The sequence below is a fragment of the Coregonus clupeaformis genome, chromosome 6 (assembly GCF_020615455.1).
Source record: "Coregonus clupeaformis isolate EN_2021a chromosome 6, ASM2061545v1, whole genome shotgun sequence".
NCBI lineage: Eukaryota > Metazoa > Chordata > Actinopteri > Salmoniformes > Salmonidae > Coregonus > Coregonus clupeaformis.
Window position 1 is genome coordinate 1,445,157 of NC_059197.1, and position 23,933 is coordinate 1,469,089.

Here is a 23,933-nt window from a genome sequence, read left to right on the forward strand (position 1 = left end):
AAACAGGAATAAATCTCAGACATATGAAAACTTCAGACAATGTTTCATTTTGGGTGGTCTTTAAAAATCAAAGTAAAATTCCTGTAAAAACATTTACTGGGAGCGTTCTTCCCTAATGCCACCATCTCAGTATGACTACCTCTGCAGTGTGACTATCTGCATTGCCTGTGTGTATTGTGTGTGTGTATTGTGTATGTGTGTGTGTGCGCATGCCTTTGTGCCTGCATGTGTGAGTGTGTGCGTTCCTGTGCGCGTGAATGAATGTGTAGTGCACGCCGCAGAGAGTGGGTCTGGGTCATGTCAAAGCATTTGGCAGCACAATGACAAAGAGAGCATGTTGAACAGATGGAATGGAGAACACAAATTGGGAATAGTGAACCAATACCAATCTCTTACAGTATATGGGATTCATATGAGACTGTATTCCACAGTGGGCAATGGGAAGAAACTCAAAATGGTGGTATGTTGTGGTACCAAGTGTTGTTTATGACTCGTGATCTGGGGGCAATATCAAGAGACAGGTCCCATCAGCATCATACCTGCTGACATGCGTTGCTGTCTTTCAGAAATACAGTTAAAACATATTTTTGTATAGAATATAATCACTATTATAAAACAAGTAATTGTGTTTGTTTTTATGTTCAGTTCTCTTTGTCGTCGTCGTTGTCGTCTCAAAGTCGTGATGCTTTCCCATCATTCAAGATTATCATTTTTTTGGCACTTTCACAAAAAAAAAAAAGAGTATTTAAAGAATGATGCTGCATTGTGTTCTCTGTTTGTAGCTCTGAAAAGGCAATAATGTCCACAGTATCGTCTCAGAGAACAATAGAATGGTAACAATATGATCAATATCAAGAACACAACAAAAACAGAAATAATTTAAAAACAAATCAACAATTAGCACAATGAGTGACAGAAAATACTGCATAGTACAAATGCCCCATAACCAGTGTCCTTCACATCCTAGACAGGGCATAGGGCCTTTGAGACAGACAGCCCATACAGAGAGGTCGTGTCCCCTGGACTTCCTCTTGTAGTCTCTATGGACATGTCCAACGGGAGTTCCATCACTAAGCCCAGGGCATCATTCCAGAGCTCCACAACTCAAAGATCCCTTCCAGGGGGGACGTGCCCAAAATGTCCACAGCCAAAGCCAACGCCCCAGCCGCCATCCTCCCAAATCAAACGCACCAGGACCAAAGCAGCTCCTGTCATAGTACCACATGACCTTCCCATGATGCTCCCTGTTGCCCCCGCGGAGAGGTGCCTACTGGGTACAGTAGTACAGTGGGTGTGTGGTGGTCTAGGTAGGTAAAGGGGTTGTCTAGGTCAAGGGGGTTCATTGTTATTCGGGTCCGCTGCTGTTGGTTGTTTTCTCCCACTCTATGTTATCCTCGCTGTGGGTGGGCGAGGCGCCGTGGCTGGGGCCGCCCCCGGGACGCACGCCGCGCAGCCCTTGGAAGCGCCGGCACTCGGGGCAGATGCGGATGTGGCTGCAGCCCTGTGCCACCAGAGCTGCCTCCTGCGCCAGTCTGTGGGAGAGGGACTCGGCGAGGGGCAGGCCGGCGGCAGCGCCACACAGCTTGCCATTGCTCAAGCTGACGGCGGCGGCGGCCCGTGCCCGGCGCTCCTCCAGGGGCAGGGGGCGAGGACGGAGCATGGTCGTCCCCCGCCGACGCCTCAGCTGTAGGCTGTCCCGGCACAGGACGATCCCCTGGAGCTCCCGTAGCATCTCCTCACACACCGACAGCTGCAACACACACAGGGAGAGAGAGGGAAGAGAGAGCCTGGGAGATCTCACTGACACACTTCAAGATCAGAGACTGACGGACAGACGGACTGACAGACACCATGCAGAACAGACAACAGCTACACAAATAGGATAGAATAGGATGTACTGGACATTTAAGTGTGACAATATCTAACAAAAGGAACTTAAGATGAAGTTTGTTGAGAAAATATAACAACAACCTAGGTTCTTCAAGAAAAAACAGACAACTGTACAACATTCTATACGGTACTTGATGGTTAAGTACTGATATACACTATATATACAAAAGTATGTGGACACCCCTTCAAATTAGTGGTTTCGGCTATTTCAGCCACCCCGGTTGCTGGCAGGTATATAAAAATTAAGCACACAGCCATGCAATCTCCATAGACAAACATTGGCAGTAGAATGGCCTTACTGAAGAGCTCAGTGACTTTCAACGTGGCACCATCATAGGATGCCACCTTTCCAAGGTGCAACACTCACTACCAAGTTCCAAACTGCCTCTGGAAGCAAGGTTAGCACAATAACTGTTCATCGGGAGCTTCATGAAATGGGTTTCCATGGCCGAGCAGCCGCACACAAGCCTAAGATCACCATGTGCAATGCCAAGCGTCTGCTGGAGTGGTGTAAAGCTCACAGCAGTGGAAACGCGTTCTATGGAGCGATGAATCACTCTTCACCATCTGGCAGTCCGACGGACGAATCTGGGTTTGGCGGATGCCAGGAAAACGCTACCTGCCCCAATGCATAGTGCCAACTGTAAAGTTTGGTGGAGGAGGAATAATGGTCTGGGGCTGTTTTTCATGGCTAGGCCCCTTAGTTCCAGTGAAGGGAAATCTTAACGCTACAGCATACAATGACAGTCTAGACGATTTTGTGATTCAAACTCTGTGGCAACAGTTTGGGGAAGGCCCTTTCCTGTTTCAGCATGACAATGCCCCCATGCACAAAGCGAGGTCCATACAGAAATGGTTTCTTGAGATCGGTGTGGAATAACTTAACTGGCCTGCACAGAGCCCTGACCTCAACCCCATCGAACACCTTTGGGATGAATTGGAACGCCGACTGCAAGCCTAATCACCCAACATCAGTGCCCGATCTCACTAATGCTCTTGTGGCTGAATGGAAGCAAGTCCCTGCAGCAATGTACCAAAATCTAGTGGAAATCCTTCCCAGAAGAGTGGATGCTGTTATAGCAGCAAAGCAGGGAACAACTCCATATTAATGCCCATGATTTACTTTTGGTCATGTAGTGTATTTCATCTAGATTGTTTAACATTCTTATATATTATATGAAATGATTGTGAAATATTGGTTACATTTTAGCCATTCTCATCCCCATAACATAAGACAAATCACTGCCCATATTGCCCAAACTGCGTTAAATGTTACTGTATCTGTGTGTGCTGGTGTACCTGTCCTCCTCTCCCAATGATATCACACAGTGTCAATGTGGACTAGACTAAGTCCTGGACACCATATGTGAATTGCTTGCCCCCCATCTATCCTCAGAGTTCGTACTGCTTGGTGACCTAAACTGGGATATGCTTAACACCCCGGCCGTCCTACAATCTAAACTAGATACCCTCAATCTCACACAAATTATCAAGGAACCTACCAGGTACAACCCTAAATCCGTGAACATGGGCACCCTCATAGATATCATCCTGACTAATGTACCCTCTAAATACACCTCCGCTGTCTTCAACCAGGATCTCAGCGATCACTACCTCATTGCCTGCGTCCGTAATGGGTCCGCGGTCAAACGACCACCCCTCATCACTGTCAAATGCTCCCTAAAAGACTTCAGCGAGCAGGCCTTTCTAATTGACCTGGCCCGGGTATCCTGGATAGATATTGACCTCATTCCGTCAGTAGAGGATGCCTGGATGTTCTTCAAAAGTGCTTTCCTTTCCGTCTTAAATAAGCATGCCCCATTCAAAAATGTCAGAACTAAGAACAGATATAGCCCCTGGTTCACCCCAGACTTGACTACCCTTGACCAGCACAAAAACATCCTGTGGCGTACTGCATTAGCATCGAATGGCCCCCGCAATATGCAACTTTTCAGGGAAATCAGGAACCAATATACACAATCAGTTAGGAAAGCAAAGGCTAGCTTTTTCAAACAGAAATTTGCATCCTGTAGCACTAACTCCAAAAAGTTTTGGGACACTGTAAAGTCCATGGAGAATAAGAGCACCTCCTCCCAGCTACACACTGCACAGGCTAGGAAACACTGTCACCACCGATAAATCTATGATAATCGAGAATTTCAAAAAGCATTTTGCTACGGCTGGCCATGCTTTCCACCTCGCTACCCCTACCCCGGCCACCAGCTCTGCACCCTCCGCTGCAACTTGCCCATGCCCCCCCCCGTCTCCTTCACCCAAATTCAGATAGCTGATGTCCTGAAAGAGCTGCAAAATCTGGACCCCTACAAATCAGCTGGGCTAGACAATCTGGACCCTTTCTTTCTAAAATTAGCTGCCGAAATTGTCGCAAGCCCTATTACTAGCCTGTTCAACCTCTCTTTCGTATCGTCTGAGATCCCCAGAGATTGGAAAGCTGCCGCGGTCATCCCCCTCTTCAAAGGGGGTGACACTCTAGATCCAAACTGTTACAGACCTATATCCATCCTGCCCTGCCTTTCGAAAGTATTTGAAAGCCAAGTTAACAAACAGATCACCGACCATTTTCAATCCCACCGTACTTTCTCCGCTATGCAATCTGGTTTCCTCAGCCACGCTCAAGGTCCTAAACGATATAATAACCGCGATCGATAAAAGACAGTACTGTGCAGCCGTCTTTATCGACCTGGCCAAGGCTTTTGACTCTGTCAATCACCGCATTCTTATTGGCAGACTAAATAGCCTTGGTTTCTCAAATGACTGCCTCGCCTGGTTCATCAACTACTTCTCAGATAGAGTTCAATGTGTCAAATCGGAGGGCCTGTTGTCTTGACATCTGGCAGTCTCTATGGGGGTGCCACAGGGTTCAAATCTCGGGCCGACTCTATTCTCTGTGTATATCAATGATGTCGCTCTTGCTGCTGGTGACTCTCAGATCCACCTCTACGCAGACGACACCATTTTGTATACATCTGGCCCTTCGTTGGACACTGTGTTAACAAACCTCCAAACGAGCTTCAATGCCACTCCTTCCGTGGCCTCCAACTGCTCTTAAATGGTAGATAAACTAAATGCATGCTCTTCAATCGAATGCTGCTTGCACCCACCCACCCGACTAGAATCACTACTCTCGGCTGGTCTGACTTAGAATATGTGGACAACTACAAATACCTAGGTGTCTGGTTAGACTGTAAACTCTCCTTCCAGACTCACATTAAGCATCTCCAATTCAAAGTTAAATCTAGAATCGGCTTCCTATTTCGCAACAAAGCCTCCTTCACTCATGCTGCTAAACATGCCCTCGTAAAACTGACTATCCTACCGATCCTTGACTTCGGCGATGTCATTTACAAAATAGCTTCCAACACTCCAAATTGGATGTAGTCTATCACAGTGCCATCCGTTTTGTCACCAAAGCCCCATATACTACCCACCATTGTGACCTGTACGCTCTCGTTGGCTTGTCGCCAAACCCACTGGCTCCAGGTCATCTATAAATCTCTTCTAGGCAAATCCCCGCCTTATCTTAGCTCATTTGTCACCATAGCAACACCCACCCGTAGTATGCGTTCCAGCAGGTACAGTGGGGAGAACAAGTATTTGATACACTGCCGATTTTGCAGGTTTTCCTACTTACAAAGCATGTAGAGGTCTGTAATTGTTATCATAGGTACACTTCAACTGTGAGAGGCGGAATCTAAAAAAAAAAATCCAGAAAATCACATTGTATGATTTTTAAGTAATTCATTTGCATTTTATTGCATGACATAAGTATTTGATACATCAGAAAAGCAGAACTTAATATTTGGTACAGAAACCTTTGTTTGCAATTACAGAGATCATATGTTTCCTGTAGGTCTTGACCAGGTTTGCACACACTGCAGCAGGGATTTTGGCCCACTCCTCCATACAGACCTTCTCCAGATCCTTCAGGTTTCGGGGCTGTCGCTGGGCAATACGGACTTTCAGCTCCCTCCAAATATTTTCTATTGGGTTCAGGTCTGGAGACTGGCTAGGCCACTACAGGACCTTGAGATGCTTCTTACGGAGCCACTCCTTAGTTGCCCTGGCTGTGTGTTTCGGGTCGTTGTCATGCTGGTAGACCCAGCCACGACCCATCTTCAATGCTCTTACTGAGGGAAGGAGGTTGTTGGTCAAGATCTCGCGATACATGGACCCATCCATCCTCCCCTCAATACAGTGGAGTCGTCGTGTCCCCTTTGCAGAAAAGCATCCCCAAAGAATGATGTTTCCACCTCCATGCTTCACGGTTGGGATGGTGTTCTTGGGGTTGTACTCATCCTTCTTCTTCCTCCAAACACGGCGAGTGGAGTTTAGACCAAAAAGCTCTATTTTTGTCTCATCAGACCACATGAACTTCTCCCATTCCTCCTCTGGATCATCCAGATGGTCATTGGCAAACTTCAGACGGGCCTGGACATGCGCTGGCTTGAGCAGGGGGACCTTGCGTGCGCTGCAGGATTTTAATCCATGACGGCGTAGTGTGTTACTAATGGTTTTCTTTGAGACTGTGGTCCCAGCTCTCTTCAGGTCATTGACCAGGTCCTGCCGTGTAGTTCTGGGCTGATCCCTCACCTTCCTCATGATCAATGATGCCCCACGAGGTGAGATCTTGCATGGAGCCCCAGACCGAGGGTGATTGACCGTCATCTTGAACTTCTTCCATTTTCTAACAATTGCGCCAACAGTTGTTGCCTTCTCACCAAACTGCTTGCCTATTGTCCTGTAGCCCATCCCAGCCTTGTGCAGGTCTTCAATTTTATCCCTGATGTCCTTACACAGCTCTCTGTTCTTGGCCATTGTGGATTGTTGATAAAAATTACAGACCATGCTTTGTAAGTAGGAAAACCTGCAAAATCGGCAGTGTATCAAATACTTGTTCTCCCCACTGTATATCTCACTGGTCATCCACAAAGCCAACACCTCCTTGGCCACCATTCCTTCCAGTTCTCTGCTGCAAATGACTGGAACAAACTGCAAACATCTCTGAAGCTGGAGACACTTATCTCCCTCAATATCTTTAAGCATCAGTTGTCAGAGCAGCTTACCGATCACTACACCTGTACACAGCCCATCTGTAATTAGCCCACCCAACTACCTCATCCCCATATTGTTATTTACATTGTTATTTATTTTGCTCATTTGCACCCCAGTATCTCTATTTGCACATCATCTTCTGCACATCTATCACTCCAGTGTTAATACTAAATTGTAATTATTTTGCACTATGGCCTATTTATTGCCTTACCTCCATAACTTACTACATTTGCACACATTGTATATAGATTTTGTATTGTGTTATTGACTGTACGTTTTGTTTATTCCATATGTAACTCTGTGTTTGTTGTTTTTATCACACTGCTTTGCTTTATCTTGGCCAGGTCGCAGTTGGAAATGAGAACTTGTTCTCAACTGGCTTACCTGGTTAAATAAAGGTCAAATAAAAAAAATAAAAAAAAGTCAGGGTGAGGAGAACAGAGAAAGGCATGATAATCACACATCACTGTGAGCTGTAGTCACACAGTCCAACTTTCTAACTGTGTTGGCTATGGCATCTCCCTTTGTGCAATGTAATAGAAGGGAATAAGCTTAGAAAGGCACTGCATGGGCTATGAGCCATGTCATTATAACTGACAAAAATCAAACAAGCCAATCCAAATACGCACTTAGATAGATAGACAGCTTGTACACGCACACACTAATTTGATAGTTTCTTAGTCCCCCCAAAAATAAGTCAGGTGGCATGGGCTTTTCTGTACACATGCTGGTTTATTTAGAAAAAAATAATGATCACGGTGTTGTATCGGGAAAATATCCAATTGAAAACACAATCATATTTCTTAAAGAAAAACATGACAGAAAAATACAGCAGAAACTGAAATTAAATCCAATTCAAACCACGAAACTACGTCTCATTCAAATGTTCATTCAAAGGGGGCTGATTTTAGGTTGTTCAAGAATAAAATCATATCATTTAAAGTCACATTAACTACCAGTGGAGACAGCTGAGGTCTAGCCTGTAGATAGATAGTTAGATACTGTATGTGAGGCATTATCTTTGGCTTAGGTCTCGGAGGCAAATAAAAGGCATGGCGCCCACTCGGCAAGGGGCTGGCAGGGATAGGAAGCTGTGTGCTTCCCCCTGTGTGAGGCAGCATAGTGGGGCTTGTGGGGCTTGCTGCTCCTTGAGTTGAGCTGGGTCTGGGAGAAGAGAGCATCAGGGCGGGGAGAGCGATACTAAGCAGATGCAGGTAAAATAGCCCTCTCTCACCTCTGTTCCGGGCGTCTGCCGCAGAAACCACATAAACTCCAGCACCGCCATGAAGATGGCCACCAGGAGACCACACACCAGCACCACGAAGATACCGCCTATGTTTTCCATGCCTAGCCCTGTCAGGGAGGGAGGGAGAGAGAGAGGGAGAGAGAGATAGAGAGAGAGAGAGAGAGAGAGAGAGAGAGAGAGAGAGAGAGAGAGAGAGAGAGAGAGAGAGAGAGAGAGAGAAACAAAAATAGAGAAAGAGAGAGAGGGAAAGAGAGAGTCACAAATGCACACACATATACAATGCACATATATACACACATGCCCCCCCAGCACACAAACGCACACATTTGAAATACTTTATTTGAATCCACCAATCAAAAAAAAAAAAGGATCCAAACATTTCAAAGGTCCCTGTATTAATGGCACTCAAAGGTACAGAAAGCACCTCCTTTTCAAACAGCTAGGCTGCCCACGACAGCTGTAACAGAGCAGTACCTTTGCCCTAGTTTTTGTCAGGCCCGCACGGCAAGCCTGTGTACGTGGCCGAGACTGCCAAATATCAGCTCCATTAGCTTGCACCTACAGCATGCGCACACACAAACAAACACACACACACACACACACACACAGTGACCCTGACACTAAACCAGTCTAAATAGGGTGAGTAAGATGAAAGGGGGAGGACAAGGGGGAAGGATGGATGGCTATAGAGAGAATGAAAGATGGAGGGGTAATGGCACCTTTGGCACGGTGATCCTCCTCCTTTGGACACTTGCCACCATCCCACCATTTCCTCTTCAAGATCTCTAGACGGTTGTCTTCTTGCAGCTTGAGGATGGCAAGGTCAAACTCATCCCGGTACACTGACCCTGAGGAGGAACAGAGGGATGTACAAAGGGTCACAGCCTTGCAAAGACCATTTCGTCAATGAGTGAACATATAGTTAAATTCCTGGGATGTTTCCTGTAGCATGTGTTTTTATGGATTCTGATGAGTGCATTTTACAAGAAGTGTTATAAGTGTCTATATGTGTAAATGTTACCTTCCTATGACCTATGATTTGCATATCCCACACTGTATACTAAGGAAGTGTTTCTCAAATTGAACAAATACTGGTAAGTGGTAAGGCTAGGGTTTTGGGAAACACTTTTCAAAGACAATGCGTTTGTTGGTTTGACTTTGAACAATAAAATATAGATTATTCAACTCCAATCCATACCAAGAGTCGCTGAAAATAATTTAAATCATTCCAGTTTGCTCCACTGGACTTTGAAAGTGAGGTAATGACAGCATTTCCTTAAACACTGCACTAAGGACAATGAGCAGAGAAAACCCATAAATTTGGCAAAAAGATGCCTGGTCCAGTTGGCGTCGTGTAAGTTCTGTCTCTTCTCTTACCCACTGCAATGCCGATGTATCCAACAGGCCTATCTGGGTGAGGTTAACCTCTATGGGATCGGTGTCCCATATACGGGATGGTTGAGCTAACGTCCGCTAATGTGATTAGCATGAATGTTGTAAGTAACAGCAAACTTTCCAGGACATATACATGTCTTATAATCTAACTGCACTGTCCAATTTACAGTAGCTATTACAGTGAAAGAATACCATGCTATTGTTTGAGGAGAGTGCCCAACAACAAAAAAACGTATCACGGCAACTGGTTTGATACATTCACCTCTGAAGGTAAATAATGTACTTACATTCAGTAATCTTGCTCTGATTTGTCATCCTGAGGGTTCCAGAGATAAAATGTAGCATAGTTTTGTTTGATAAAATCAATTTTTATATTCAAATGTAGGAACTGGGTTCTACAGTTTGAACCCTTGCTGTCTCTGGCTCCACACCCAGCCCGCCCAGCCATCTAGATGTGTGAAAGTTAGTGTATAAGCTAATGATCCATCATGTATGACATTCCTGGGAGTGTGTAAACTTACATTTTGTATTAGCATATCATTTTTATATGTTCTCTATTGTTATGTACTTGAAAATGTATCAATTGACCAATTCGGCACATTTGGGCAGACTTGATACAAAATAGTCCAGTATTGCAATGCTTCACTGGATCAATCTGAAACTTTGCACACACACTGCGGCCATCTAGTGGCCAAAATCTAAATTGTGCCTAAACTGCAATATTATATTGTGGCCTTTCTCTTGCATTTCAAAGATGATTAAAAAACAAAACACCTTATTAATTTTTTTTAATGATCTTTTACCAGATCTAATGTGTTATATTCTCCTGCATTAATTTCACATTTCCACAAACTTCAAAGTGTTTCCTTTCAAATGATCTCAAGAATATGCATTTCCTTGCTTCAGGTCCTGAGTTACAGGCAGTTAGATTTAGGTATGTCATTTTAGGCGAAAATTGAAAAAAAGGGTCCGATCCTTAAGAGGTTAAAATGTATACTCTCTCCTCCTACCTACGCACCCCTCCTTCTCCTCCCCATCTTCCCTCCACCCTCTCCACTTACCCACTGGCATACCAATGCCGTAGCCCTTGGTGTCCAGAAGACCTCCTATCTGGGTGAGGTTACAGTTGCGCTGGCGGTAGTACTCGTTCATGGTGCTCTCTAGCAAGTAGGCATAGTTGGAGTTGACCACGCGGGCGATGCCCTCCTCCGTGCTCTTCACAAACACACTGGGCTGCTTGGAGTGCATGAAGTTCCACATGCGCTGGTACGTCTGGTAGCGCGAGTTCTATGATATAGGGGGACATATCGTAGAAACACGGTCAGATCTGGTCTGATCTGAGGGCTGAGGGCATGCTTTGAGCTTTGGAGCACAAAAGAGGCCCCATAGGAATCTAAAGGAAAGAGAGGAGCTCCCTCTCTCTCTGACTCTCTCTTTTTCTGTCTTTGTCTCTGTCTTTCTCTCTTGGTCCCTCTCTCTGTCTTTCTCCGTCTCTCTCTGTCTTTCTCTCTTTCTATCTCCCGCTCTCTTTCTCTTTGACAGGCGAAAGCCTGCTTTGAGGCCAGCTACATAGACAGACAGGGAAAGTCAGCGGCCGACCCACACTGCCCATCTCTCCAGGTGCAGCACTGAGCTTTCCTTCAGGGGGAAGAGGATATTGACAACCGGACAGGAAACAGATAAGTAATGGTCAGTGAAGGTGGAGAGGGGGACAGACAGTGAGGTGACAGGGTCTAAGATAAGATCAGTGACAGGTCATCTATTATAGTGGAGGGGGCCGTGTGTGTGGTATGTGTGTGTGTGTGCGCGTGTGTGTGCGTGTCCGTGTGCGTGTGTGTGCCCTTCACCTGGAAGAAGGTCATGGTGGAGCCCCCGTGCATGGTGCCGTACTCGATGGCCGTCTGGTCAGCCAGGTCGTCCACTGACTCGATGGGCACCTCCATCCTCTGGACGGTGAGGAAGGCAGCCAGGTTGGCCGTATAGGACGAGATGATGATCAGGGTGAACGCCCACCTGGAGGAACAGCGGGAGCAGCAGTCAGACATACCGACAGGGACTACCTCAGAGGTATAGTACCAGGTATAGACTCACACAGACTACCTCAGTGTCTACCAGCTATAGACTCACACAGACTACCTCAGTGTCTACCAGGTATAGACTCACACAGACTACCTCAGTGTCTACCAGGTATAGACTCACACAGACTACCTCAGTGTCTACCAGGTATAGACTCACACAGACTACCCCAGTGTCTACCAGGTATAGACTCACACAGACTACCTCAGTGTCTACCAGGTATAGACTCACACAGACTACCCCAGTGTCTACCAGGTATAGACTCACACAGACTACCCCAGTGTCTACCAGGTATAGACTCACACAGACTAGCCCCAGTGTCTACCAGGTATAGACTCACACAGACTACCCCAGTGTCTACCAGGTATAGACTCACACAGACTACCCCAGTGTCTACCAGGTATAGACTCACACAGACTACCCCAGTGTCTACCAGGTATAGACTCACACAGACTACCTCAGCGGTACAGTATCAGGTATAGTATCAGACTCTGCATTTTTCCATGACATTTACATGTACATCATTTAGCAGACGCTCTTATCCAGAGCGACTTACAAATTGGACCACGTGACCTGAATAGGAAATACTCAGGGCCAAGGTGGTAGCCTAATTGGAGCAGCGGCACACACACGATATGATCATAGTGTCGTCTTAAGGGAAACATGGGAAAATGTTTACTTTGATGTTCCTGAAGCTGCAGTAGAGAGGTCAAGGCCACAGGCAAAAGGTTAACCTCTAATTAGCAACTACTGATAAACCCTTTCCACACTACTGAGCTGAGCCGAGCATTACTGCGCTAGCCTGCCTGGTTATGCATCCGCCATAGTGGCTGGAACCATGCTGGAAATGATATATCTGAGCGACAGTATGGTTCAGGTCTGCAAGATAGTGTGGAAGCGTCTAGACAGATACATGTGCAGTATGTGTACGAGTGTCTAAGTGTGACTGAGTAAGTACACTATTACCCTTTTCACACTACTGCACCAAACCGAGCTATACTGGATGGGCCTGGTTATACATCCACCATAGTTGCTGGAACTGTGCTGGAAAGGACCACGTGAGAAAAAAAATATTGTACTCACCATACTCCACTGACGCAGCGTGTGGAGAGGGCGCGGGGGGCGATGGTGGACCCCTGCTGCATGAACCCCCCCACGGGGAACCAGAAGCTGTTGCCCAGCGAGTATTGGTTGATGAGGAGGTTACAGCGCCCCTTCAGGCAGGGGTGGGGATTGTACCACTCGTAGGGGGTGAGTCTAAACAGACACGCACAAACGCAGGCGCACGGTGAGGGAAATTAGAGGGGAAAAAAACGACTTAAACAGTCAGCTAAGCACAAAGTCTTCTTGAATCCCATGAGGTGGTGTAACGTGTTTTTCAGTTCCCCTGGGTCAGCTGATGTACACTCCCATACACCTGCTGCTGTCTGCTGTGAGTGAAAGCAGCCTAATTAGCTACTAAATATGCTGTATGGAGCAGAACATTGAGCTGCCATGACAGCTTCCGGTATATTCCTGTGTTTGTAGGATGATCCAAGTTCTAAAAACCTGTAATTAATTTAATGCATGCTTCGACCACGCAAATCTTCAAGTGGAAAACATAATACAGAGCGGTACAAGGGTAACACATTGTATTTAGCTTCTTTCAACATACAAACGGGTAAAGAATAATTGACTTCCAACAAATCAAATCACTTAAATCCTGATGTCAGCACACCTTTGGCAACCCCTCCTCTCAGAATGTCTCATTACAGCTGTTGTCGCTTTCACTTTTCAGTGGGAGGTTGTTTTCTTGTATTGTTGCTTTTTAAATGTACCAAATGTTTCTTTCAGGTACAGTCAAATGACATCAATATTTAATCAAGATGGTTCCACTTCCATCAACTTTCAAAATCATCACTTTTCAAAATGAGAAAGGTCCCTCCCCCACACTCTTTTTTCATATAAATAAAATAAAACATTTACACAATAAATACATACATTATTACATCAAGGGGTTGCTGCCTGCTACCAAATAATCTCTCCTTCCTCCTGAAGTGTGCACTCATTCACTACTCCATGTGAGTCTATACCTGGTAGGGAATTTCCATATACCAGTAATTTCTTTTCAAATCCATGAACAAGTGCACAATTCGGGAGAAAGGAGAGATTATTGGGACGCAACACGTGTATAGTTGTACTGTCTATGACATGTCAGTTGCTCCAAAGCACCAGTAGATGTCAATGTGGAGCTGAGAGGAGTTGGAGGACGTACCTGGCCACCAGAAAGAGCACACAGCTGACTGCCAGGTAGGCTAGCAGCATGAAGAGCCACACCCCAGGGGAGAAAGGGTCTAGGAAGGAGAAGTAGCCAGGTCTGCGCCCCTACAACACACACACGTACGTGCACACGCACGCACACACACACACACACACACACACACACACACACACACACACACACACACACACACACACACACGCACGCACGCACGCACGCACACACACACACACACACACACACACACATACACACACAGAGAGAGCGCGAGAGAGAGAGAGGTGGTTAGCTACATTACATACACACAGATACACCCTAAGCCAATACATCTCTTACAGATGAATCCCTATGACCGAGTGTTCCTGTGTTTACTCTGACTGGGACTCTGAGACATGGAGCTATATGCCTCAGGTCTAGATTTACTCCTGGGAGATTATCAGCCTGGGTTTTATATAGAGTTAATTCATACTGCTTAATTATCTAGCACCGACGGCCATTGTCCACAAAATGAAACCAATTACGTCTGAAATAGAGCTCTGGAAAATGCATGGTTGAAAGTGACTGCAGAAGGCCAGCTCACTAGCTAGGGCCAATTACATTATCTTCAATGGAGATGGAGAAACTCAATCCAGTACAGTCCATCAAAGACAGAACTGTAAGGACGGACGTGGTGTTGTTAGGGGCAACAGCACAGCTATGTACAGTTGAAGTCGGAAGTTTACATACAATTAGGTTGGAGTCATTAAAACTCGTTTTTCAACCACTCCACAAATTTCTTGTTAACAAACTATAGTTTTAGCAAGTCGGTTAGGACATCTACTTTGTGCATGACACAAGTAATTTTTCCAACAATTGTTTACAGACAGATTATTTCACTTATAATTCACTGTATCACAATTCCAGTGGGTCAGAAGTTTACATACACTAAGTTGTCTGTGCCTTTAAACAGCTTGGAAAATTCCAGAAAATGATGTCATGGCTTTAGAAGCTTCTGATAGACTAATTGACATAATTTGAGTCAATTGGAGGTGTACCTGTGGATGTATTTCAAGGCCTACCTTCAAACTCAGTGCCTCTTTGCTTGACATCATGGGAAAATCAAAAGAAATCAGCCAAGCCCTCAGAAAAAAGTTTTTGTATACCTCCACAAGTCTGGTTCATCCTTGGGAGCAATTTCCAAACACCTGAAGGTACCACGTTCATCTGTACAAACAATAGTACGCAAGTATAAACACCATGGGACCACGCAGCCGTCATACCGCTCAGGAAGGAGACACGTTCTGTCTCCTAGAGATGAACGTACTTTGGTCCGAAAAGTGCAAATCAATCCCAGAACAACAGCAAAGGACCTTGTGAAGATGCTGGAGGAAACAGGTACAAAAGTATCTATATCCACAGTAAAACAAGTCCTCTATTGACATAACCTGAAAGGCCGCTCCGCAAGGAAGAAGCCACTGCTCCAAAACCGCCATAAAAAAGCCAGACTACGGTTTGCAACTGCACATGGGGACAAAGATCGTACTTTTTTGGAGAAATTTCCTCTGGTCTGATGAAACAAAAAAAAAACAGTTTGGCCATAATGACCATCGTTATGTTTGGAGGAAAAAGGGGGTCACTTGCAAGCCGAAGAACACATTTTACATTTACATTTTAGTCATTTAGCAGACGCTCTTTTCCAGAGCGACTTACAGTTAGTGAGTGCATACATTCCATGTTTTGTTTTTTTATTATATAATTTTTTTATACTGGCCCCCCGTGGGAAATGAACCCACAACCCTGGCGTTGCAAACGCCATGCTCTACCAACTGAGCTACATCCCTACCGGCCATTCCCTCCCCTACCCTGGACGAATTGTGCGCCGCCCCATGGGTCTCCCGGTCATGGCCGGCTACGACAGAGCCTGGATTCGAACCAGGATCTCTAGTGGCACAGCTAGCACTGCGATGCAGTGCCTTAGACCACTGCGCCACTCGGGAGTACACACCATCCCAACCGTGAAGCACGGTGGTGGCAGCATCATGCTATGGGGGTGCTTTGCTGCAGGAGGAACTGGTGCACTTCACAAAATAGATGGCATCATGAGGAAGGAAAATTATGTGGATATATTGAAGCAACATCTCAAGACATCAGTCAGGAAGTTAAAGCTTGGTCGCAAATGGGTCTTCCAAATGGACAATGACCCCAAGCATACTCCCAAAGTTGTGGCAAAATGGCTTAAGGACAACAAAGTCAAGGTATTGGAGTGGCCATCACATAGCCCTGACCTCAATCCTATAGAAAATGTGTGGGAGAACTGAAAAAGTGTGTGTGAGCAAGGAGGCCTACAAACCTGACTCAGTTTCACCAGCTCTGTCAGGAGGAATGGGCCAAAATTCACCCAACTTATTGTGGGAAGCTTGTGGAAGGCTACCCGAAACGTTTGACCCAAGTTAAACAATGTAAAGGCAATGCTACCAAATAATTGAGTGTATGTAAACTTCTGACCCACTGGGAATGTGATGAAAGAAATTAAAGCTGAAATAAATCATTATCTCTGCTATCTGACCTAAGACAGGGAATCTTTACTAGGATTAAATGTCAGGAATTGTGAAAAACGGAGTTTAAATGTATTTGGCTAAGGTGTATGTAAACCTCTGACTTCAACTGTAGGTTATCTGACTTACTGTAAGGGGTCAAACAGCATATTGTAAGATTAGGCCTATTCTTGTGACATATTCTTAACACAGTGAGTGTCACACCCTGGCTCTGGGACTCTATATGTTGAGCCAGGGTGTGTTCATTCTATGTGTTCTGTTTCTTTGTTTGGGTGTTCTAGGTTGTCTGTTTCTATGTTTGCCTGTGTGACTCCCAATCAGAGGCAACGAGTGTCAGCTGTCGGCTGGTTGTCTCTGATTGGGAGCCATATTTAATCGGTATGTTTTCCCTTGGGTGTTGTGGGTTTTTGTTCCGTGTCGGTATTTGTTTACCGTGGACTTCACGAGTCGTGTTTTGTTTTGATAACTTTAACTAATTAAAGTCATGTTTGTTTCACACGCTGCGCCTTGGTCTACTCACTCCTACGACGATCGTGACAGAAAAACCCACCATACCAGGACCAAGCAGCGTGTCCAGGAACACACGCAGGAGGTGACTCTTGTGGATGTCCTCCTCTGTTGGGGGCAGATTACTGAGGAGGAGGCTGTCCGGTACCGGAAGGCGATAAAGGGGGAGACCCAGGCAGGAGAGGAGCAGCGGCGCCAAACGGGTCAACGTCGGATAGGCGAGAGGCAACCCCAAGAAATTTTTAGGGGGGGGCACACGGCATGGGCGACTGGGCAGCAGGAGGCTGCCACAGGGCGAAATGGGAGACGAGGAGAGAAGGCCACCGGGTTACGGGAGCCATTGGCGAGAGGAGGGAAGGAAGTTGTAGAGGCACGGCGAGAGGTACTGAGGTGTATTGCCAGTCCGGTCCGGCCCGTTCCTGATCCCCGTTTAAGGCCAGTGGTGTGTGTTCCCAGTACGGTCCGGCCTGTTCCTGCTCCACGCACCAAGCCTACGGTGTGCGTCGCCAGCCCAGTCCGGCCTGTCCCTGCTCCACGCACCAAGCCTACGGTGTGCGTCGCCAGCCCTGTCCGGCCTGTCCCTGCTCCACGCACCAAGACTACGGTGTGCGTCGACAGCCCAGCCCGGCCTGTCCCTGCTCCACGCACCAAGCCTACGGTGTGCGTCGACAGCCCAGCCCGGCCTGTTCCTGCTCCACGCACCAAGCCTACGGTGTGCGTCGCCAGCCCTGCCCGGCCTGTTCCTGCTCCACGCACCAAGCCTACTGTGTGCGTCGACAGCCCAGCCCGGCCTGTTCCTGCTCCACGCACCAAGCCTACGGTGTGCGTCGCCAGCCCTGTCCGGCCTGTCCCTGCTCCACGCACCAAGCCTACGGTGTGCGTCGTCAGCCCTGCCCGGCCTGTTCCTGCTCCACGCACCAAGCCTACGGTGTGCGTCGCCAGCCCAGTCCGGCCTGTCCCTGCTCCACGCACCAAGCCTACGGTGTGCGTCGACAGCCCAGCCCGGCCTGTCCCTGCTCCACGCACCAAGCCTACGGTGTGCGTCGACAGCCCAGCCCGGCCTGTTCCTGCTCCACGCACCAAGCCTACGGTGTGCGTCGCCAGCCCTGCCCGGCCTGTTCCTGCTCCACGCACCAAGCCTACTGTGTGCGTTGACAGCCCAGCCCGGCCTGTTCCTGCTCCACGCACCAAGCCTACGGTGTGCGTCGCCAGCCCTGTCCGGCCTGTCCCTGCTCCACGCACCAAGTCTACGGTGCGCGTCGCCAGCCCGGTCCGGCCTGTTCCTGCCACTCGCACCAAGTCTATGGTGCGCGTCGCCAGCCCGGCCCGGCCCGTTCCTGCCACTCGCACCAAGCCAGGGGTGCGAGTCGTCAGTCCGGCACAACCCGTGCCTGGGTCATCGGTGCCAATTCAGGTACCGCTCTACTGCTCCACTAAGGAGCTGAAGCCTACCGCTCCTGCTACGTCCAGTCCAGCTCCAGCCAGCGGGGCCAGACCGGACCAGGGGCGCTATGGGGGTTTGTTGGAGGGTGGTGGGCAAGCCCGGGCCGGAGCCGCCGCCGAGGAGGTATGCCCGCCCAGCCCTCCCCTGTTTTGCTTTAGTTGAGGCGCGGTCGCAGTCCGCGCCTTTAGGGGGGGGTACTGTCACACCCTGGCTCTGGGACTCTATATGTTGAGCCAGGGTGTGTTCATTCTATGTGTTCTGTTTCTTTGTTTGGGTGTTCTAGGTTGTCTGTTTCTATGTTTGCCTGTGTGACTCCCAATCAGAGGCAACGAGTGTCAGCTGTCGGCTGGTTGTCTCTGATTGGGAGCCATATTTAATCGGTATGTTTTCCCTTGGGTGTTGTGGGTTTTTGTTCCGTGTCGGTATTTGTTTACCGTGGACTTCACGAGTCGTGTTTTGTTTTGATAACTTTAACTAATTAAAGTCATGTTTGTTTCACACGCTGCGCCTTGGTCTACTCACTCCTACGACGATCGTGACAGTGAGGCCACATTTGATATGTAACATGTACCATCAATTCACCAAAACTACAATCCCCTTGATAATAAGCAATACAACATTCATGCAATACAAACGCTCCCTCCCCCAAAAATATATTGCATGTGCGGCAAGGGGAAAGGATTTAAAGGCATCTAAAAATTCAAAATGATTAATTAATCCATAATTAGGCCTGGATGAGGCCGAATATTCATTAACGTGTCTGTAATCACTCCCATATTAGTGTAATTGAGCAACATAGGAGGGGAGCTGGAGATGTCTCATTACAGTAGAGAGAATTAGGACTGGCCTGTCTGAAGAGCCTAATGCTACCAGCTGATGGCCTGCCTTCTGAAAATGATCCATTTATGGTGCCAGCATCACCGTACTCTCTGATAGGTGACTGTGTAATGGTACTCAAACTGGTCAGAGACCATTCTAGTGTCGGAGAGAGTCTTGCAACGAGAAAGGGTAGTGTGTGTATCTTCTTTGAGGATGTGACCGCTGGGTTCAAACCTGGGTCTCCTGCATGCCAGAAGACTGTCTTAGCCTACTGAGTTAAAGCCTCGGCATTCTAAACCACCTCCGTTACAAAGGCAGGACATACAGTAAAAGGTAATGCCAATAACGGTGCAATGCAGTGACAATGCCTGCAAAAGAAGAAACTATACGGCGAAAAGTAACTTGGTAAAGGTTGTGCTGGCACGAGGTATCTTGTGGTCATCCAACCTGGTGCCAAGTGAGCGTTTTGCTTACAGCGCTACTCTATTTAATTCCCTGTTTAGTTGCCACTAAGGGACCATTAAGGAAGAGCAGAGCTGTTGAGGAAACAGCACAACACTAACAGATGGTGTAGTGAAAAAATCAGAGAGAGAGAGAGAGAGAAATAGAGAGGGATGGATGGAGGGGGAGAGAGAGAGAGAGGGAGAGCGAGAGAGGGGGAGGGAGACAGAGAGAGGAAGAGGAAGAGAGAGAGAGAGGAAGATAAAGTGAGATGGGACATGCTGTTCACTAATCTCTTCTGTGATATGGTTGTTTAAGAGGTAGAGAGGACATTGGGCTGTGTGATATATAATAACACTATGAAGTGAGGTCAACTTTCAAGATGTAACGGCAGTACATAGAACAAAAACGTAGGCACACCTGATGTAATGTAAACAGTTGCCTAGGAGAATCAAAAATGAAAGTGCAGAGTGAAAGGGACTGATAAAGCAAAGGTTTGTGTGACCAGACTATATTTTATGAGGTTACACCTTGAAAGTGATACAGTAGTGTGTTTTGTATTCTCAATGGCATTTCTATCAAGTATGGCTCAGCCAACCATTATATTTGCTTGTGTAAAGCCACTGAGCATTTTCTCCTCTTGTCCTGTATTTAACAGTAGCTCATTCTCTGTGGCCCTCCAGGCATCTCAGCGCAGCAGTGTTAAAACCCTTTAACAAGCAGCTCAACCGGGCGGTTGACAACCAATTTTAAATTAAATTAAACATATTAATTTTGTTTGGCATATTTTATCATCTCTACCAATGCCATTTAGTCAAAGGATCATGTGGTTTTCATAACACCCATTCAAAGATGCCTGAAAACCAGGAAGTGAATGTGAGCAAAATAGAACATCATTTACCACACATTTTTTGTACTAATTATGTATACAATGGGAAATTTCAAGGTTGTAAAATGTTGCTGACCTCAAAAACACCATTTAAGAATGATTAAATTACTAAGATGTTGTTTTACAATTTTAAGAACTCGTGAAAAATATGCTCTACCTGGCGGTTGAGTTGCCCATTAAAGGAATGCTATTAAGTTAAAGACAGTGATAATGGACAATGGAGAAATTTTATGAGATTTCTTTGTCTGTGCAAATACAAAAATCCTTTCATACCCATATCATTATTTACCGTTTGCCTGTTATCTTCAATATGTTTCACAATATCATTCAGTACATGTAATGTTACTGGTATTCTAAGCATATAAACAGTAAATGCGTGAATTTACATGCATTTAAATAGTCATATTTTGACACAAATGTATAATATTTGATGTATATTTGATATCAGTACTCATTTAACCAGGCCTGTCTTCCATTATAAGTAAATTAAGCAGATATAATGTAAATTAATGTATCATTTTTTTTATGATTTAAAAAGTCTATGCAAATTCCAATACAGAATTAATTTACTCTAATTTGCTATGCATTATTTTTCAAAGTTTATGTCATGCAAACAAAAATGATCCATTTATGGCCTATATTGAGGCTAAATACACATATTCTGCAGAACAATACTTTTTCTGATATTTTTTTATTGGTGCCAGTTAAAGGGTTAAGTTGGTAACATGTTATTGTGTGTGTGTGTGTGCTGGGTGATGGAGGGAGGGAGGTAGGTACGGATGGCAAGGTGTGATGGTACATTTATAGTTATTGTAGGTTCGCATTGTTTTCGGAAGTGCCGGGTGTAGCACGAAGCTAGCTAGCTAGCCGTTTTTCGAACAGAGTCAACACAGTAGCCATTGTGTGCTGTACTGTGGCAGCTAAATACAATATATTTGTGCTAGCTAGCCAACGTTTAATTATTGCTGCGTTATGAAAGGAACTAGACACGGACACGAATTATCCGTTTAGTGTGTTAACACACTATTGGTGGTTTGTTGTGACCAAGTGTTGGTGCTAAACTGTGTGTTATTGGATGCTAGCATGCTAGTTAGCTATGGTGTCATAGTTAGCTAGCTGAATAAAGTGGGTTGAGTCCATTCCTTGAAACATTGAACCGCTGTGGTTCACAACAATTCTGATTTCTAAAGGTGGAAGTTGGGAGAGTTTTTGTTCGGGTGGTTCAGTGAAACAATTATAGTTTCTGAGGTGGAAGTTTTGGTGAGGGAGGCCCTACTCTCTCCTCTCCCAGATGTTTAGTTCATTTCATTCCGATCTCCTCTGCATTATTGTAGCCATTTGCTACAGCCTGTCAACTATGCCTCTGCCTATCCCTGTTCTCTCCTCTCTGCACAGGCTACACAAACGCCTCACACCGCGTGGCTGCTGCCTCTCTAACCTGGTGGTCCCTGCACGCACCCCACACCTGGAGTTCCAGGTCTCAGGCAGCCTCTGGAACTGCCGTTCTGCTGCCAACAAAGCTGACTTCATCCCAGCCTATGCTAACCTCCAGTCCCTCGACTTCCTGGCGCTGACGGAAACATGGATTACCACTGCTACTCCTACTGCTCTCTCCTCGTCTGACCATGTGTTCTCGCATACCCCGAGAGCATCTGGTCAGAGGGGTGGTGGCACAGGAATCCTCATCTCTCCCAAGTGGACATTCTCAATTTTTCCCCTAACCCATCTGTCTATCTCCTCATTTGAATTCCATGCTGTCACAGTCACTAGCCCATTTAAGCTTAATATCCTTGTCATCTATCGCCCTCCAGGTTCCCTTGGAGAGTTCATCAATGAGCTTGACGCCTTGATAAGTTCCTTTCCTGAGGATGGCTCACCCCTCACAGTTTTGGGGGATTTCAACCTCCCTACGTCCACATTTGACTCATTTCTCTCTGCCTCCTTCTTTCCACTCCTCTCCTCTTTTGACCTCACCCTCTCACCGTCTCCCCCTACTCACAAGGCAGGCAATACGCTTGACCTCATCTTTACTAGATGCTGCTCTTCTACTAATCTCACTGCAACTCCCCTCCATGTCTCCGACCACTACTTTGTTTCCTTTTCTCTCTCGCTCTCCTCCAACACTACTCACTCTGACCCTACACAGATGGTAATGCGCCGCCGCAACCTTCGCTCTCTCTCTCCCACTACTCTCTCCTCTTCCATCCTATCATCTCTTCCCTCTGCTCAATCCTTCTCCCTCCAATCTCCTGATTCTGCCTCCTCAACCCTCCTCTCCTCCCTTTCTGCATCCTTTGACTCTCTGTGTCCCCTATCCTCCCGGCCGGCTCGGTCCTCCCCTCCAGCTCCGTGGCTTGATGACTCATTGCGAGCTCACAGAACAGAGCTCCGGGCAGCGGAGCGGAAATGGAAGAAAACTAAACTCCCTGCCGACCTGGCATCTTTTCACTCCCTCCTCTCTACATTTTCTTCATCTGTTTCTGCTGCTAAGGCCACTTTCTACCACTCTAAATTCCAAGCATCTGCCTCTAACCCTAGGAAGCTCTTTGCCACATTTTCCTCCCTCCTGAATCCCCCCCCCCCTCCTCTCTCTCTGAAAGAGAAACTGTGAAGGTTGACGACATCCGATCCTCGTTTGTTAAGTCTAATGACACTGCTGGTCCTACTCACACTGCCCTACCCTATGCTCTGACTTCTTTCTCCCCTCTATCTCCAGATAAAATCCTGCGACTTGTGACTGCAGGCCGCCCAACAACCTGCCCGCTTGACCCCATCCCCTCCTCTCTTCTCCAGACCATCTCCGGTGACCTTCTCCCCTACCTCACCTCGCTGATCAACTCATCCTTGACCGCTGGCCATGTCCCTTCCGTCTTCAAGAGAGCGAGAGTTGCACCCCTTCTCAAAAAACCAACACTTGATCCCTCTGATGTCAACAACTACAGACCAGTATCCCTTCTTTCTTTTCTTTCCAAAACTATTGAGCGTGCCGTCTTTAGCCAACTCTCTTGCTATCTCTCTCAGAATGACCTTCTTGATCCAAACCAGTCAGGTTTCAGGACTGGTCATTCAACTGAGACTGCTCTTCTCTGTGTCACGGAGGCTCTCCGCACTGCTAAAGCTAACTCTCTCTCCTCTGCTCTTGTCCTTCTAGACCTGTCTGCTGCCTTTGATACTGTGAACCATCAGATCCTCCTCTCCACCCTCTCCGAGCTGGGCATCTCCGGCGCGGCTCACTCCTGGATTGCGTCCTACCTGACTGGTCGCTCCTACCAAGTGGCGTGGCGAGAAGCTGTCTCCGCACCACGTGCTCTCACCACTGGTGTCCCCCAGGGCTCAGTTCTAGGCCCTCTCCTATTCTC

At 46.8% G+C, this 23,933-nt stretch overlaps 1 protein-coding gene across 1 annotated transcript in view; it reads right to left on the reverse strand.

Moving 5' to 3' along the window:
* Positions 1–1,342: 1,342 nt before the first annotated feature.
* The window catches only part of LOC121568438 (glutamate receptor ionotropic, kainate 4-like), a 180,740-nt gene continuing 158,149 nt past the window's right edge, over positions 1,343–23,933 (reverse strand). Inside the window, exons 13-19 of the mRNA XM_045220923.1 lie at positions 13,935–14,044; positions 12,764–12,937; positions 11,452–11,617; positions 10,666–10,891; positions 8,929–9,057; positions 8,198–8,316; positions 1,343–1,750 (exon numbers count right to left, since the gene is read on the reverse strand). Of these exons, the coding sequence (XP_045076858.1) occupies positions 1,346–1,750; positions 8,198–8,316; positions 8,929–9,057; positions 10,666–10,891; positions 11,452–11,617; positions 12,764–12,937; positions 13,935–14,044 (1,329 nt within the window). The 3' untranslated portion in view covers positions 1,343–1,345. The remainder of the gene's footprint in view (positions 1,751–8,197; positions 8,317–8,928; positions 9,058–10,665; positions 10,892–11,451; positions 11,618–12,763; positions 12,938–13,934; positions 14,045–23,933) is intronic.